The sequence below is a fragment of the Prunus avium genome, chromosome 2 (assembly GCF_965620075.1).
Source record: "Prunus avium chromosome 2, drPruAviu1.hap1.1, whole genome shotgun sequence".
Classification (NCBI taxonomy): Eukaryota; Viridiplantae; Streptophyta; class Magnoliopsida; order Rosales; family Rosaceae; genus Prunus; species Prunus avium.
Genome location: NC_142285.1, coordinates 10,930,339 through 10,948,515, shown reverse-complemented (window position 1 = coordinate 10,948,515; position 18,177 = coordinate 10,930,339). Strand labels below are relative to the sequence as shown.

Here is an 18,177-nt window from a genome sequence, read left to right as displayed (position 1 = left end):
CGTGCTTCTATTCTATTTTTTTTTTCCGGATTGTTCGAAACCTCGAACGAACCTCGATCAGATGCTCTTAGCTCTACTTCTCATCTTCGAGCTCTACTCCTCTTTCGCCACGTCGTCATCGCCATCGTTGTCATCATCATCGTCATTGTCGTCGTTTGGTTTGGATTTGAGATTTTTTATCTTTTGCTTCAATTATGTGTTTATCTTTGGATTTTAGTTGATTTTCGGAATGTATTTTAAGTTTTGATGATCGATTTATTTTTTGTTACTATTTCGGTTATGGATCTCATTTTTGTTTAACAATGTACTTTTATAATAGAGTATTAACAATGTACTTCTATGACATAATAGTATTAACAATCTGGGCTCGGCTTGTTTTAAGTTTGTCTGGTTTGTTCTTTCTTCATCTTTTCTTTGGTGGACATGTATTAGAAATAGCAACATGACAAGTATTAATCAACACGACAGTAAACTAGCAGTGTTATTACCCTAGACTGGAACATTTATCGATTTATAAATGTATTTTTACTATTGAATTTACTTGTGGCCTTATGGGTTGGTTTTAAATAACATGTTTCAACTTAAGAATTTGTTTTTAATTTTTCCTCTGCCATTAAAACTCTGATCCAACCCATTTTAATTTAAACAAAAAGGGCTTAACGTGTCTTGGGAATACTTGGGAGTATGACGTCTTGGTGATTGGACGTTGTATTCTCGGGATTTTCAAGGCATGCGTCGTTGTCACATTACGGGTGTTTCGTGGCATGACATATGGAGCCGGAACACCCATTTCAATGAGTTGTAATACATATGAAGCCAAAACGCTAGTTTAATAAAAGTTTTATTTACATAAGGTGCTAGAATGCACGTTTTGTTCACTTTTCTGTACATATGAAGCTAGAACACCAGTTTCATTGATTTTCTTTTCCCCAAAAATTTCCCAAAAATTCCAAATTACCTCCACTTTGAGCCCAAAAATTTATTATTCACACAGATGGCACCAACAAAAAATATAGAAAATTTCAAAGGCTCACCAAGCGTTCGTTTTGTTAATAAAAAATTTAATTAAACGGCATTCCGGCCCTTGTTCCATAGAAAATTTAATTTGTCCGGCCCCTAGCCAAAATGGCGCCTTCAGCCCTAATCTCTATGAAACCCTCAGTTTCCCCCCAAACCCCTACCATGGACGACCCCCCCAAAAGGAGGACCCAGGCGAGGGGCAGAATGGGAATGGAAGTGTGCTGGTCAAGGACACAAGTGAGAACAGCGAAGAAAGAATCGTTCGTGTTGAGCTCCACAAGGAGGCCACTGAAGCGTACATGGCCTACACTACGTCTGTCCAGCTCGGCCGCGCCCTGCCGGATGTTCGCTACGGTTTGAAGCCTGTGCACCGTCGTATTTTGTGAGTGATGTTTGCTTAGTAGATTGTTTGGTTCCTGAGAAAATTTGCTGGGAAGAAAAGAATTTCTGTGAGTGATGTTTAATTTGTTCTGTATTGTTCTCAAACTACAGGTATGCAATGCATGAATTGGGGCTTGCATCTTGAAAACCGTTCAAGAAATGCGCTAGAGTTGTTGGAGAGGTTAGTAACCAGAGGCTTTCTGTTTCTTTTGTATGAATCCACAATATTTATATTTACGATTAAGATAGAAAATGCTTTGATGCAGGTTCTAGGAAAATTTCATCCCCATGGTGACACTGCTGTCTATGATTCCTTGGTGCGAATGGCTCAGGTAACAATAAGTTTTTCTATTAACCAATATGTGAATTCATTACACAGAAGTAAAAACGGATAAGCTAGTAGCAAATACAAAAAATACTTCAACCTCTGCAATCTCTTTTTTTCCGGATGGCCTCCTTGTAGTGTTCCATTCTCATTAGTTACATTATTTTAGTTTTCCCAGCTGTAGGAGTTAGTTTCTTTAGAATAAATCTGAAACAGTGCGATATATTCTTTCTTTGTTTGCGGATATTTCAATGCTGTCATCTTGTGCTAACCATGTCTTCTCTGGATGACGTAGGTTTTTTGAAAAGTGTAATTATAATGGTTATAGATAAATACTCTCTGCAACTTTTTGTAATTTGGCTGGAGAGGAGTAATAAGATTTTTGTGAATTATAGTGGTGTGGGGATGGAGGTATTATGGGGTAAAGTATGATTTTTGTCTTAACTCTGGGCTTCTGTGTCTTCGAGTTTTGGAAAGCACCTGTACAGTCTAATCTGTTTTTGGGGTTCCAATTGTGAGAGAAATTCAATTAATCTTGTTTTGCTCTTCCCGTTATGTTGATGTATTGTTTTGGTGGACAATCTATCCAGTGGATATACTTTATTTTGTTTTTCAATAGATTTTTTCTTACCATAGAAAAATAAAAATAAATTGTGCATCTTTAGGCATCCATGGCTGGAAATTAAGTACCAAAGAGCTTTTGAGGGATGGAACAATCAATTGGGAGAATGGAAGCTCAACATCATTGATAATTCTTTGAATGGACAAGCACCATCAGTTGCTGCCTCTTTTCATGTTCTATCTCTATGTTTATTTGCTGTATATACTAGGCGATGCCCCTAAATGTCTTTAATAAAATTTCATTACTTCTTTTTTGGAAAAAAAAATCCTCGTATCAAATAATTCCAGCTTTCTGGATTCTAGTCCATTTGTTTTTGAACCTTTTGTCTTTGTAAATATTGATTTAGATCACATTATAATTAGTTATTTAGTTCACGTGGTCTCCTGATTGCTTTGAAACTTAATTTGCCAGGATTTCTCCCTCGATTCCCACTAATTCAAGGGCAAGGGAATTTCGGGTCGATTGATGCTGATCCTGCAGCTGCCATGAGTTACTCAGAGTGCAGATTGAAGGTATGTTCAGATATTTTAGTTACTTTGAACACCGTATGGGTTGTGAATAATCATGATAACGAGATGAATATTAAGATCTTTAGGTTATATGCTATTCCAGAAACGGGGCAACCTCTCTCTCTCTCTCTCTCTCTCTCTCTCTCTCTCTCTCTCTCTCTCTCACATCCCCTCCTTTTCATTTGGCGTGGGTTAATTTTACTCCGAATTTTGATAATTCACAAAAAGAGCCATCAGTTTTACCTGCTCGACTTCCAACTTTATTACTGAATGGTGCTTCTGGGATTGCGGTATTTTTCTTAGGTTTCATTGTCCTTCATGATCAAAAGCTGCTGCTTGTGTTTTGTTCTTGTTCTTCCTCAATAATTGTATATCTTCAATTCACATATGGCTAAATTAATTTTCAGGTTAGCATGGCAACCAACATTCCTCCGCATAATCTTGGAGAGTTGGTAGATGTTCTTAGTGTGTTAATTCACAATCCAGAAGCTACAGTAAGTGGCGAGACCTTTTATTTATTTATTTCATTTTTCATATTAATTAGGGTATGTTTCAATTAGTTTCTTTTTAAAAATTGAAGTTCTGCTGTACTTTATTATGGGTGTTGATAATAATTACAACAACGTGCTGTATCCTTCAAAGGACTGTCTCCCTCTTTTTTTTTGGGTTGAAAAGAAACAAATTTTATTAAAAGATAATCTAACATGGACAAGGGATAGTGAACAAGGAGTCCACCAAAAACAAACTACAAATGATTAAAAAAAAAACAACGAAACCTACAAAACCACAATATCCTATAGATGACTCCCAATTTAGCAAAATAGAAAGGAAAAGATCCCCGAAATCTGATGTAAGTGAAGCCCAAAGGGACGACAAAAACATCACCCTCTCCCACAGCTCTTCTATCCCCATCCCCTCATTCCTCTTCATCCAGATCACCCACAAAACAGCCATCTTGCAACAACCCTATAGGACCCGAGCCTTATTTCCTCTACCAGAAGCAGCAAGACTTTCACTAATTAATGAAGGGCACCCTTGTGGACTTACCCAACTGACTCCAGCCTCCTTGAATAGTAAACACCTCAAGTTTAAAGCTACCTGACTATGTGCAAACAATGATCTTCATCCTATCCTTACATTTTACACAATATGCACTAACTTGGAGAACAGACAGCATTTAGGTATCCCTCACTGAACTATCACAACATATTGTTGGGGAAGAGACTTTGACGTAAACTTGAATCTTTGTCTCCGTGGAAAAATTGCTTCTTTTCTGTCAACTTATAAGATAGTTGAAATGAATCTAGTGTACCATTCCCTTTGTTATATTCAAGGATTAAAATCGTGATGTCACTGAAAATATTGCTGGAAATATTTAAATTAATGAAAATGAAAAAATTTTCTAAAAAAGAATGGTTGGGTGAGTGATATTATTATCGACCCTTTAAGTTAACTAAAAAGAACTTTGCTTTCTATCGACCCATTTTTGTTTTTGTGTTTTCTTTATTTTCCATTTCATTTTTCCTTTCGAGTATTTGACAATTGGTTTTCCCTGTGACAGTTGCAAGAATTACTGGAATACATGCCAGGGCCTGATTTTCCAACTGGAGGACTGATTATGGGAAACCTTGTGTAAGTTGGAACCATTCCTTCGCTATCTGAAGCATGGTTCATTCTAGTAAGCTTTGACGAAAAAGGGGTAGCCTCCTCCTTGTAGTAGTTCTTTCCTTGGTTTTTTCCAGTTTCTGTATAACGTTTGAATAGGTAGTACTAAAGGGATGCCTTCAAAATGAATGTGATGATGGGCAGTGGTGATATGTCTTATGTTGCATACTTGCTGCTAAATTCATGGAGTATACTACTCTGTTCGCACAAACAGTTTTGTTTCATTTTTCTGAATAAGTAAAATTGCCTAGAAACTTGAGCTTAAGGTGAAGATAGGGTAAAATTGTATATACTAGTGTTATTGAAGATGTAATATGATACAAATGATGAGAGTAATAAAGGATTATCATAGTGGCAGAATTATCCCTTTTGCTTATGCTGGCGGTATCTTCCTTATATACGTATTTGTTCTTGTGCATATGTGTAAGAACATTCATGGACATTCATGTTTGTGCAATCAATAATTTTTGGATAAATGTTCATTTTGTGAAGCATTTTGGAGGCATATCGAACTGGGAAAGGATGCATTGTGGTCAGAGGGAAAACTGATGTTGAATTGCTTGATTCTAGAACAAAGAGAAGTGCAAGTATCATAAAGGAGGTTTGCCTTGGTCTTCTTGTCTGGTTTGCATTAAATATGCATGTAGTCTTAGATTCTCATGAAAGAGTTTATTTTTTTAGTGATTTTATATTTTTTGAATGAGTCAGATCCCTCACCAAACCAACAAATCAGCCCACGTGTTGAAGATAGCCGAACTTGTGGAAAATAAGGTGACATTCTTGCAAGTAGCAAATGATCCTTTAAAAGTGCTGGATTGTAATTTTTCTTTAAAAAGTAGTTTTGTGATTGGTTTTTATATATGTTATTTGATTGTAATCTGAAAGGTTCCAGTGTTTAGGGTCCAAATTCATTTGTTAGTATTATAATTCTTATTTAATATGTGACTATATTAAATCCAATAAGTACCGTTATATTCATTTAAGTTATTTTGTTGATATCATGTTGACCTCATATAATAATACTGATTGTCTCTGTTTATCATCTTCCCAAGAATTCTCTAGTTACAGGTATTATCTCTTTGTTCCAAATTTCACCATTTTTGTGTTGATGCATTGCACTTCTAACTGCTGTATCACTCACATGAAACTATTAAAGTAATAAGGTCATACATTGTTGTTAATTCTTATCTCGTTTTAGTTCTTTTCTTTTTCCCCTTTTCTTTATACTTTTTTCCTTTTTTCTACAGAGTTTAGAAGGAATAAGCGATATTAGGGATGAAAGTGATCGTTCTGGAATGCGTGTTGTCATTGAGGTGTGCAATTTATTTATTTATTTTTAATTCTGTTCTCCTCTGTACTTTGTAGCTTTTTTTTTTGAAAAGAAACAGTATTATTCAAATAGGAAGAGCGAAAAACACGAGATGGCCAAGGAGGCCATCTTACAAAACAGAAAGAAAAAGCTCTGCACTACAACACTACTGCTTTCCAATCTAGGTGGATAAGCTGAAAGCTGATATCCTTAAATTCTACAGAAACAGAGGCCCAAAGAGATGCCCAGACTTGGATACGATCCCATATCATCTCTACCTCGTCCCCCATCACATTCTCAAAAATTCTCCTATTCCTTTCCCCCCATATTTGCCAGAAAATTGCCATCATGGCACAGTTTCCCAACACTAAACCCTTCCTCCTCCCACCAAAGAATCTGAACCTGGCTTCCAACACCTCACTACAGGTTGCAAAGTTTCCCCAAGTTATCCCCGTCTCCCGGGATAGCTTAGCCCACAGGGACGAGGCAAAGGGACATAGCACAAAGAGGTGATCCACAGATTCATTTTCTTTTTTGCACAGGACACACCAATTAGGAGAGAAATACCAGCTGGGTCTTTTCCTTTGGACCAAGTCGCAAGTGTTAATTCTGCCTTGAGCGATTAGCCAAACTAGTACTTTTACCTTAGGGGGAGCTTTAGATTTCCAGATTACAGCTGGAGGGAAGCAGAGATTTGGATGGGGATTTACCATCAGGTGCCTAGTAAAAGAAGTACAGGAGAATACTCCTGAGGGCTCTAAGTTCCAAACTCTGGTGTCGCATCTACTAAGGACCAACACGACCTGTTCCAATCTGAAAAGTAGCTCAGATAGTTCCTCTATTTCCTCATCCCTTAGGTTTCTACGGAACCCAAAGTCCCAGCTTAGTGGGAGGGCATTCCTGTCTATAGAGATGTCTGCGATTTTGGCATTTTGTTTACGAGATAGTCGGAAAAGGCGAGGGAACCTCTCCCCCAAAGTCGTATCTCCCAGCCACACATCTTCCCAAAATCTTACTCTTTCACCATTTCCGACCTTGAGGCGACAACAAGCAGCAAAATAACCCAAAACTTTGATTATTTCAGTCCATGGACATCGGCTGGAGCCTACCGATATTATTTTAGAGTCCCACCCATTCACCTGTAACCCATACTTACTCTTAATCACATCGTACCAGAGGGTATTGGTTTCATTTTGGAATCTCCATAGCCACTTCCCAAGTAAGGCCTCATTACGTTTCCTTAGATTTCCAATCCCGAGTCCCCCATTTTCCTTTGGTAAGGACACTACCTCCCATTTCACCAAGTGGTCCTTCCTACCTTCCTCCACACCTTCCCACAGAAAGTTTCTGATTGTCTTCTCCAGCCGTTTTGCCACACTAGCTGGAATTCGGAATAGTGATAAATAGTAGGTTGGTAGGCTGCTCAATACTGCCTGAATTAGAGTCAATCTTCCCCCTCGAGATAGAAACGCCTTGCTCCAACCTTCTAACCTTCGTTCTACTTTCTCTAAAACCGGGTCCCAAAAAGGTAAGCTCCTAGGTTTTCCCCCAAGAGGCAGCCCAAGGTAAGTCAGAGGCCAGCTTCCTTTGCCACAACCTATCTCAACGGACAGGCCCTCTACTTCACTGTTTTCTGCATTAATTCCAACAATTGAGCATTTTCCTCTATTTATTTTCAGACCAGAACACAAGTTGAAAACCTCCAGAATATTTAGAAGATTGCGAAGATTTCCTTCCTTGTGAGATAGGAAAAAAATAGTGTCATCTGCAAACTGAAGGTGTGAAACCATCACCCTATCTCTTCCCACAACCAGCCCCTCCACCAAACCCCTTTCTCTGGCCCTTGTGCAGAGTCTGCTCAGTGAGTCTGCTACCAAAGTAAACAGAAAAGGAGACAAAGGGTCTCCTTGTCTGATTCCCCTAGAGGCTCCAAACTTTCCCCTTGGCCTTCCGTTTAATAAAACTGAGTAGTTTGCAGATTGAAGGCACCCTTTTATCCATTTCCGCCAAGTCAGACCAAAGGCCTTTTTTTCCAGCACATAATCCAGAAAGCCCCAATCAACATGGTCGTAGGCTTTCTCAAAGTCAATCTTGAATACGAACCCCTTTTGCTTCTTCTTTCTCGTTTCCTCCACCACCTCATTAGCAATCAATACCGCATCCAAAATCTGCCTATTCTTTATGAAGGCACCTTGCGTTTGAGGAATGGTGTCCTCCAACACCTCTCTCAAGCGCGCTGCCAAGACCTTTGCTATGATTTTGTACAGGCTTGAGATCAAGCTAATAGGTCTAAAATCGCCCACTTTGAGTGCATCGACCTTTTTAGGTATTAGGCAGATGTAGGTCTCGTTAGTAACCCTATTCACCACACCTGACTCATGAAATTCCTCAAACACCCTCACTAGATCGCCTTTTACGATCGACCAGCAGTGTTGAAAACAGGCCAAGGACATACCGTCAGGGCCTGGAGACTTATCCTTCCCGCACTCGAAGACAGCTCTTTTAATTTCCTCTTCTTCAAAAGGTCTTTCCAACCATGAAGCCTTCGTCTCCTCCAAGGCACTCCAGTCTAGACCATCTAGTCTAGGCCTATCCCGGTCCTCACTTGTGTATAGGTTCTTGAAATATAGCAATATTTCCTGTTCTATTCTGCCATCATCCCCAGTTAAGGACCCATCTGCCAATTCCAATTTTTCAATTAAGTTTCGCTTCTTTCTGCAGTTTACAATTCTATGAAAACACTTTGAGTTTGTGTCCCCCTCTTTTGCCCACACCACCTTTGCTCTTTGTCTCCACATACTCTCTTCTTTGAAAACCAGCTCTTCATATCTTATCCTCAACTGAGCTCTTTCCTGTCTTCCGACTTGTGATAGATGGCCCCCCTCCTCCATTCGGTCTAGATCCTTAATTCGAACCTCTGCTTGTTTCAATTCAGAGTTCAGCTCACTGTTAATTTCTTTACTCCAAGCCTTCACTCTATCTTTCACAGTCTTTAATTTCTTCATGAACTTGAAACCTTCCCACCCTTGTTGATGCTCTTCTAACCACCATTCTTTGAATTTTCCTCTGAAGTCGTGCTGCTTCAGCCACCAATTCTCAAATTTAAAAGGCACCGGTCCCCATTTCTTTGCATTCAGATCCAATAAGATAGGGCAGTGGTCAGAGATTACCCTAGGGAGAGCCACCAGCCTGGCGTGCGGAAATAATTCCTCCCAATGTGGATTGAACAAGAACCTGTCCAACTTTCTTAAAACTGCATTCTCCCTCATATTTGACCATGTAAAAGCGGCATTGTGAAGAACTGGATCACATAGGTTTGTCTCCCTTATGAAGTCATTAAACACAGTCATACTCCTTGTGATTCTTCCCCCATTAGATTTTTCAGATGGGGATCTAGTAATATTAAAATCTCCTCCAATGCACCATTTCGAGCCACATAACCCATATAAAGCAGCCAATTCTTCCCACAGCAAAATTCTTTCTCTTGAACCGTTTGGTCCATACACCCCTGTCAGCCACCACTCTTTTCCTTCTGTGTCTTTACAATTGATGGAGGTCGTGTATGAGCCCACCAAAGACTCATTCACCTTAATAGCTTTTGTATTCCACATGACTAGAATCCCTCCTGACGACCCGCAAGATGGGGTAAAGACCCATTCCTTAAATCTCGTTCCCCAGATACTTCCAATTAATTTCCGGTCAATGGACATCTTTTTTGTTTCCTGGATCAACACAATATCTGCACCCTGCGTCTTTAGCAGCTTCTTGACCACCTCTCTTTTTTTCCTCCCTCCCAAGCCCCTAACATTCCAGCTTACTATCTTCATTGGATCACTGAGTTGCTGCCCTCTTTTCCTTTCTCTCTTTTCCTTTCATAACTCACCCCGAATTTCAGATTTTCCAATTCTCGTTTTCCTTTTCTTTTTTTCACACTTTTTCCATCTTGGTTGTTCTCTGTACAGCTGTTCTCTTTCGCCCATCTCAGGTCCATATTTTCTAACATTGATTCCAAGATTTTCAGATTTCCATTGTGGCCACCTTCCTTATTCTCAACATGTGTTGAGCCCAGCTCCTGATTCATCCCCTCTTGCTGGTCTCCCTTCTCAAGAAACAACTGTTGTAGGTAGTATTCCCCTGTTACTTCTTCCCCCATAACCTCCAAATCCACTGTATCTTCGTACTCAGACACCATCTCAGAGCTTGAGGATTCTTCCTGATTATCCATTTCTGTGCAGTTGCCCAAATCCCGATCTGATTCGAGTCCCGAAACTGACCCTGGATCCTGAGTCTTGAAGTAGCCGCCCATAAACTCCATATCAGTTTGTGTTTCTGCATCTGATAGGTCACAGAAACTTTTCTGAGTTCCATCGATGAGGCCAACTTCCTCTTCATCAGATCCCTCCTGTTGCACGAAACCATCTACAGAGTCTTTGTCAGAATGGTTCAGCACGAGTGGCCCTTTTCTTTTACTTTGTTTTTTTGAGCCACCTTCCTTAATCTGCTCACGTTGATTTCCAAAGCTGTAGGGGAAAGCACGTGCTAGACCCCTTCCTTTGCTTTTGTTCTGTCCAAATCTTGTAAAGAATCTTGACTCTGATGTAGGGGACTTTAGATCCACCCACTTGCTTCTCAGGCCCACTCCAAAGTCACTGTTGCGAGTGGGCTTGTTTGTTGGCAGCAATAAAATATCATGGGCTTCCCAAACCTGTTTGTTCTTTTCAATTTGGTGACTTAGGCCCATTATCCTCCCCCTGCCTTTGGGCCCAACTTCAGCTTCTCTGTTGCCCAAGCTGGTATCTTTGAACACCCCTCTGTCCCTAACTTCCACGTTGTACAATTCTTTTGATGTTGCACGCGACTGTTGGTTAAGCGTGCATGTTTCCATGTTGCTGCCACAAACCAGTGGTGGTATCCACGTGACCTGGAGATCAGCGGACCCGCATGCGTTTCTTTTTCCTGTATATCTGCCATCTATCGAGGCAGCCTCGAAATAAGGCCCTCCTTCCTTTGTCTTCTGTTTTTCCCGGCGGTTTGCTCTGACCCAAGTCGGCGCCGGATTAAAATCCAGTGGGTTATTACGATCTGGCTGGGATGGTCTTATCGCCGGTGAAATCGGTCTGATTTGAACATAATACACCTCATTTCCTTCTGCTAGTTTGAGTAATTCGGGTAAGAAACCGACCAAGTTCTTCCTGACTTTCAGTTTGGCTTCAAAGAGATATTTCAGCTTCTCCGTGTTCCAACTTACCTCCAGCAGACCCCCGCAGGCGTCACCAATTCGTTCAAGGTACTTTTTGGACCACCAATGAATCGGAAGCCCAGTGACAGCAATCCATCCCCCATAACTTACCACTTTTGTTATGTTATTCTTCAAACTTTGCTCCCAGCACCATAATAACACCTCTGGTTGTCCATCTATCTTCAACTTACTTGCTCTCCCTACCCTTGTTGCCTCCTCCTTACTGTTGCAAGCGAAAAAAGCTCTGTTATTTTGGTATGGAAATAGCTCTACTCTGAAATGGAGCCAGCTTCCCAAGGCTTTTTCAATGTCCTTCCAAGTCTGGTGTACTACTTGTCTTTCACAGGCTACCACCCAACTCCAGTTTTGCATTTCGCTTCCCGTGGCTGATTGGGACAAGTTGTGTTGTTCCACTATAGTATCTGCCTTCTCCTTTTCCGCTTTTGTTTGCACCGCCTCCTTGTATGACTTAGTTGTGGTAATAGTTCTAGCAGCCGACTCATTCTGGTTCTCTCTCCTAAACTCAGGTCCACTCTTTAAGGCGGTTTCGCCGAATAAGACTATCTCTAAGCTTTCCTCCAGTTTTCTCCACCCCATCCCTCTTGTACCCTGTGGACATACAACGGACGATACAACTCCATGCAGACATTTCGACAACCTCAGAAAGTGTCCGTTCTTATTGCTTGATTTCTCCATCCACAGTTGATAGGAGTCTCCTCTAAATTTTCGAAAGAAGCTCTGTTCCCCCCTGCCCACAACATCTTGTATCTGATTTAAAATCCACCGGGCACATCCCAGTTCGACGGATATGTGGAAAACTTTCTCTTTGAGTCTCTCACTAATCAAAATAGACCCCCCGAAAGATAAATCATCAATCTGAATACAAAAAGTTTTAGCTTCAATCCTAAAAACTCTAGGGATGTGTCTCACACTCCTCACTACCCGGTCTCTCCCCCTATGCATGATGACTTAAACAAGCTTGTACTTTGTAGCTTTTAAATACTAACATTCTGAAGAATTCACAATACTATGGGGATTTACCTAGTAAAATGGTTTTGCTATTCTTCTCAAATAAAAAACGGGTTCTGCAATTGGATTATGATCTGTTTTCATCCTCTTTTCAGCTCAGGCAAGGATCTGACCCATGAATTCTTCTGAATAATCTTTATCGCCTCACATCTCTTCAATGCAGCTTTAGTTGTAACATGGTTGGGTGAGTGATATCTTTATCATCATTCAAGAACAGCGGTAGAGACTTAAGATTCTGGCTTTTGGTTCTTCATTGGTGTGTGCAATTTCTCTCCCTATACTAATCTAGTTGATTTCTAGGGCTAAAAATTGAAACTTGCATTTTGGCCTTGAAAGTTATTACTTTGATTGAATATTATAACTTCAAGGAACCAAGATATTTTGGTTTGGAAACTAATTTTATAAAGAAAATTAAATTAGTCTATTGTCGTTGAATTAAATAATTTTAGTCAAAAGCTGAGCTGTAATAAAAATATCCCAAATATTGGTAGAGGTGTACAAGGATTGTATGACAAAACTAAACACAAAGCCGTCGTTTTGAAGGCTCTGGGCCTGTTGGTTTTTCATTTGATTTGTTTCAACATTGTTGGGAATTGGGATATTTTGGAGGCAAATTCAATGAAAGCCTTTGAAATGTTCCAAAAGGATGGGTGATAAATGCAATAACCTATTAGACATACACATGCCTTATTGCAAAGGCAAAAGGTTCAATGGGAAAGAGTAAATTTAGGCCACTGAGTTTGGTTTCCAGCTTGTATGAAATATTTTATAAGGTGTTGTTTTTGAGATTGGAGTGGGTTTTGGGAGATACAAGTGGACAAACATAAGGTAATTTTGTGAAGGTGTGGAATACCTGTCCATGGCAGTAAGCTGCCATTTTTTTCATTGAAGAAAACAGAAATGTAAGTGAAATATTGCGAATATCACTAGAACGTAGCCTTAGAAATTTTTAGTATTAGAAATTTGTTTAGATATGATCCACATAGTGGTGCAACCAAGAAGCATGTGTACATTGTAGCCTTCATTGCAATGCCACACATAATGATATTTATTAACGATCTGATTGGATCAATTTCTTCGTTCAAAATGATTCTGGTGTTACTAAATTATGGCTTTCCGTTGTTCTAGAAGTACACCATATTTTATTGATTGAACTTTCTTGCTCAAATGATTCATCACAATGCTTGGATTTTCATTTGGTATTTTGTCCATTCGCTGTATTCATAATGGGCAACCTAAGCAGATGGGTCTAAAGGAGTTGCTGCAGGTGACTACCTAAGTTTAGTCTCTTTAGTATAAATGCCCACCCACTGACCCACTTGCTCACTCATGCGTATATGCTATTTTAATATATTTGTAGGTAAGCTATTTCAAGAAAATGTTTTTCTTGCTGGAATTTGTTTTCCTTCAAGAAATCATTTTGTAATTCCCGCTACTTGGGCTGCTGCTTTCATCAGTTCTTACTTGACTTTATATGGTTTTTTATGTGTTTTTGTTTTTACTGCACTGCTTCGTCTCCTTTAATGTTAGTATTATTTGTAGAGGAACCACATGAGGCACTTTTAGGTACTGACAGTTTGACTAGTATCGTAGTGTCTTTGAAAAAATTGACGAGGTGATGCGTTGAAATCAACTACAATTTGGGAAGTGTTCTTGGATAGTGAAATTCTTATGATTTATTTGAACGCATTCAAAACTTAAAAGCAGAAAGGTATTGTCCAAACTTTGAAGAGACCTCAATGTTGAAAGAAAAAGATAAACTGTCAAGAGGCCATCATCTGAAGATATATGCCTTATTAAATTGCCATTTGAGTAATTCAAAAATATGTTGTTGATCTAGTGTGGCAAACTTTTTGGTAATTCAAAAATACTTCACTTCCACGGGTTGGCAAACTTGTTGTTGACCTATTAACTATGTAATTCTATTCAGCAAAACGTTCATTGGAAAATATAGATTCTGATTTCAGGGATAATGTTTTTGCTCTGCTTTCATATTACTCTGTTGGGACATTTAATGGCTTCAAATCTTGGATAGTTTGTCTTACCTCATACCTATCTGGTTACTGTTTTTTATTTAATTTTACTCTTTTGGTTTTAAAGCATGCAGGGAACGGTTAATATTTGGTTCTTCACTCCTAAGTATTGATGCTTAACTCATTCATTGTTGTATTGAGATTATGATATTCTAGCATTAAGATATTGGTAGCTTGTCTTTGTGTACTGCTGTGTTATTGTAACTATTTTACTGGATTTATATTTATGTCACCACACTACAACTCATAGTTCATATGTGTTTTCTTGTTGAAATAGGCATTGTTGTGGGCCTGGATAATTTGGATGCAGTAATACGTATACTAAGAGAATCTTCTAGCAATGCAATTGCATCATCTGGTCTAAGGAGCGGTGAGCTCCCCTATGTTTTTGAGTTTTTTCATTTTCTTCAGCTTGAGTAGAAGTGGTGGTTCAAAAGCACTGAGACATGATTTTCTGGCTTTGTCATTAAACTTCTATTCTACATGCGTTGTTTTTCTGTTTTTTGGCTTTCTAGCTTCTGCTGCGAAGAACTTTTTTTGGTGCAGTAGATTTTTTGTCATGAGCTTTGTGTTTGCTTCTTTTGATCAATGAAATTTCTTTCCTACAACATGTGAAATTTTTTTTGGCACCTGGGGTCTAGTGCAACAGAAGTTTAAGGATGCTTATGGTTTAACTAATCAGAACCTTCCAATATTCTGTTATTTTTTTCGAACTTGGTTCTTAGGGGTAGGGTTCATTTAATGCCTTACTTAGCGAGGCTTTTTTGGGAGTAGATGAGAGTTCCAGTTCAGTAACAGAATGTAATCATGTTTTCCAATTTTGTTATTCAAATTTCCTTGATGTCTAGGGTTTGGTTTTCTTTGAAATCAGCTCTGGAATGCAGACTTTTTTATCTGTATTCTGTCCATACCCTGGTGTTTTGATTTCCTTTTTCTTAAATGTATTCCGTAGCGAATCAACTGTGTTCAAAGATCTGTTTCCCAAGCTGAAGCCGTGAAATATGGGCCTCCTATTGCCAATTGATTTTGGGTTGAATGCTCTAATTTGAAAACTTAACAATAACTTGTGAAGCCATATATAACTCTAGTTGCAAGATTCCCCAGCTTACACCTTACCCAGTTTCGTGTCTGAATTTTTCATTACACATTATGTTTAGACATACGTATCGATTCCCGTATTTCTATATATGTGTCTGAATTCTTCCCCATGTTTTGAAATAAATCTACTGAGTTATACACTTTTGTATTATATATTTCTTCTGATTATTGTACATAGTTTTAAGACTGTTTTGTAATCCTTCAGATAGTTATTTTTCAATGAGCTTCTTTGTATTATATTATTTTCAAAAGTGCACATTTGATTAGGTCGGACCTCCTGCGCCACGCCCCTGTTAAGGCAGTGTAGAATGCATTTAATTGGGTTGGAAGTGGGATGTTGATCATTTGTTGATTTAAAAACCTGTTACGGAAAAAAATTGGGTGCATAGGCTGTCTTTGTATCATCATTTTCACCTTTTTTCATCTACCCTTAAATGTTCTTAAGATGACTATCATACTGTTTGTAGGGAAGATACTTTAATTGCCTCCATATGGTTCAAATTGAATTACAATCCTGTTTTTATATTTTTTTTATTTCAATCAGTTGATTGAACAAGAAGCAAATGAGTTAAAAAGCAAGTTTTCCAGTCCAAGGCGTTCAATGCTGGAGGAAATGCTTTTCCAGATGATAGTGGCCACCTTGATGACATAGATGTTATTCCAGATGATAGGCGTTCAATGCTGTTTAATTTTTTATTAATTAATTTAATGTTTTGTTTATTCAATGCTTTTCAAGATTTTGTTTGTATCTATTTTTCATTATATATGTCATGGAAGAGAAATATTGGAATATCTATTATATTGGTTTGTTTATTTTCCTTGGTTTTATTGTTTGGTTACAGTGTAAAATTGTTTTATTTTGTTATACTTACTGGGTATCCTTATTTTCCCTTTAGAATAGGGAAAGTAGCTTTGGTTTCAGAAAGACTGCAAGCTTCTTATATAAAAAAATATACTTGGTCTCAATTAGTATACGTATTACCGGATGAACTATAAAAAAATTGGGTGTTAAAGTTAGAGTAGAAAGAAAACTTTCATCACCTTTTCAGCTTATATATATAGTTACATACATATCAAAAATATCATATTTCTCCTCTGTAACCACCAGAACCAAAGTAATCCCTTCTAGAGCTGGAAATTGCCATTCTTTTATGATGCTCTAGTTTGGGGCAGTCATGGATACGATGACCAAGCCCGCCACAATAAAAGCAGCCCTTAACCCCGCTCGCATTTGTAATTGCACTCGCATCTAATTCCATTGGATCATTAAGCTCAGCCAACACGGGTGGAATCCTTTGTTTTGCCTCATGCAGGAGGTGCTTCAAATCAAGAAGCGTTGTCTCACTTTTATTTTTGTTTATAAACGTTGTTGCTATTCCAGTCTTGCCACATCTTCCTGCTCGTCCAATCCTGTGTACATAGTCTTCAATCTGTGCTGGCATGTCATAATTGATGACATGTTGAATATTTGGAAAATCCAAACCCTTTGAGACAACACCAGTGGCAACCAAGACATCTTTCTTCTCTTTCTTGAAGGAAGAAATGGCATCCTCTCTCTCTTTCTGATCCATCCCCGCATGAAGGCCCACTGCATCCACTCCTTTTATCATAAGATATATATGAATGTCATCGACATCAGCTTTGTTTTCACAGAATATTATAACAGGTGGTGCGGTCTTTTGTAGACATTCAAGAAGGTAAACAAACTTGGCCTCTTGCTTCGCATACTCAACCTCCTGAATTACACCAAAATTTGCAGCTTCAGGTCTTCCCACGTTCACAGTGGCAGGTTTTACCAAAGCGCTTTTAGCAAAGTTGAGAACTTTTGTGGGCATGGTGGCTGAAAATAAGAGAGTTTGTCTTTGAGATTTAAAGTGGTCAAAAACGTGTCTTATGTCATCCTCAAAGCCCGAATCTACCAATCTATCAGCCTCATCCAAAGTTAAATATGTGCAATTATTGAGATTCATTTTTTTCTTTGCCAGCATGTCCTTCAATCTCCCAGGAGTAGCAACAACTATATGAACACCTTCCTTGATAATGTCCAATTGCGAACGCATATCCACTCCACCAATACAGAGCAAAGGCCTTATCTTTGGATATCCAGCCTGTCTCATAGGAACCAGATACTCTTCCACCACTTCATAAATCTGCTTTGCGAGCTCCCTCGATGGGCAAATGATCAATCCAAAAGGCCCTTGACCAGGAACAATTGGCATCCTAATTTCCTCTTGCAATGCAATCATAATCAATGGCAGCACAAAAACCAATGTCTTTCCTGAGCCAGTAGATGCAACACCAATCATATCCCTCCTGGATAAAATCACTGGAAGACCTTGCACCTGAATAGGGGTCGGCTGGACAATACCCTTGGCTTTTAGAGTCTTCAAAATCGGTTCAGGAAATTTCATGTCCTTGAAATTCTTAATGGGTGGTGGAACATCTTCACCACTAACTTCGATATGCCACTGCTTTCGAATCAAATCACATTGCTTCATTGGCATCCTTCTTATATGCAATGGTGGCTTCCAACCTGTTGGTATAGGGTCGGTATAAGTGATTCCCTTTGCCAATTCACCAACTGACATTAGTGTTTTGCGATTCGATAAGTTGTCAATAATCTCTTTCTCCTGTTGCACCATCTGTTGGATTGGAGTAATCTTGGGAGCCTCATGCTTCATCTCTAATGATTTAACAAGGAGACTAGGTCTGCTTGGTTTGTCTTCAGCAACAAAATTTGATTTTTCAGACTGTGGGTTTGCCTGAGCAGCTAGCTTTAACTCTTCTTCTGACTTCTCTTCAAGCCCGAAAGACTTTACCTTGCGTTGAAGAATCTTATGAGTTTCCATTGCTCGCCGCTTCGCCACTGGAACATACTCAACATAATCATCTATTTTTTCCATGGTTCTTTTTATTTGTTTTGATACAACTTCCCTTATGCACAATC

General features: G+C 39.0%; 2 protein-coding genes and 1 pseudogene across 9 annotated transcripts; 2 read left to right on the top strand and 1 right to left on the bottom strand.

Moving 5' to 3' along the window:
- The window catches only part of LOC110767940 (DEAD-box ATP-dependent RNA helicase 35-like), a 75,037-nt pseudogene that overhangs the window by 32,554 nt on the left and 24,306 nt on the right, over positions 1-18,177 (top strand).
- LOC110747906 (DNA gyrase subunit A, chloroplastic/mitochondrial-like) lies at positions 899-16,056 on the top strand. Of its 4 annotated transcripts, none has more exons than XM_088249244.1 (12): positions 899-1,402; positions 1,513-1,582; positions 1,668-1,733; positions 2,760-2,860; positions 3,265-3,351; positions 4,419-4,489; positions 5,015-5,123; positions 5,231-5,293; positions 5,770-5,835; positions 12,195-12,283; positions 14,410-14,502; positions 15,775-16,056. In XM_088249244.1, exons 4-10 carry the CDS (start codon positions 2,834-2,836, stop codon positions 12,216-12,218), a joined length of 447 nt encoding a protein of 148 aa, XP_088105370.1. In that variant the 5' UTR covers positions 899-1,402; positions 1,513-1,582; positions 1,668-1,733; positions 2,760-2,833; the 3' UTR covers positions 12,219-12,283; positions 14,410-14,502; positions 15,775-16,056. The 4 variants fall into 4 exon arrangements, with proteins under 4 accessions (XP_088105370.1, XP_088105368.1, XP_088105367.1 ...); XM_088249242.1 differs by lacking the exon at positions 12,195-12,283 and adding an exon at positions 2,392-2,503; XM_088249241.1 differs by lacking the exon at positions 12,195-12,283.
- LOC148296495 (DEAD-box ATP-dependent RNA helicase 35-like) lies at positions 16,313-18,139 on the bottom strand. 5 transcript variants are annotated; one of them, XM_088249235.1, is made up of 2 exons: positions 17,982-18,133; positions 16,313-17,942 (listed from the first exon to the last, which is right to left on the bottom strand). In XM_088249235.1, the coding sequence occupies exons 1-2, from the start codon at positions 18,131-18,133 to the stop codon at positions 16,313-16,315; spliced, it is 1,782 nt and encodes a 593-aa protein (XP_088105361.1). The 5 variants fall into 5 exon arrangements, with proteins under 5 accessions (XP_088105361.1, XP_088105362.1, XP_088105363.1 ...); XM_088249236.1 differs by having other exon boundaries at positions 16,313-17,939; XM_088249237.1 differs by having other exon boundaries at positions 16,313-17,939; positions 18,006-18,133.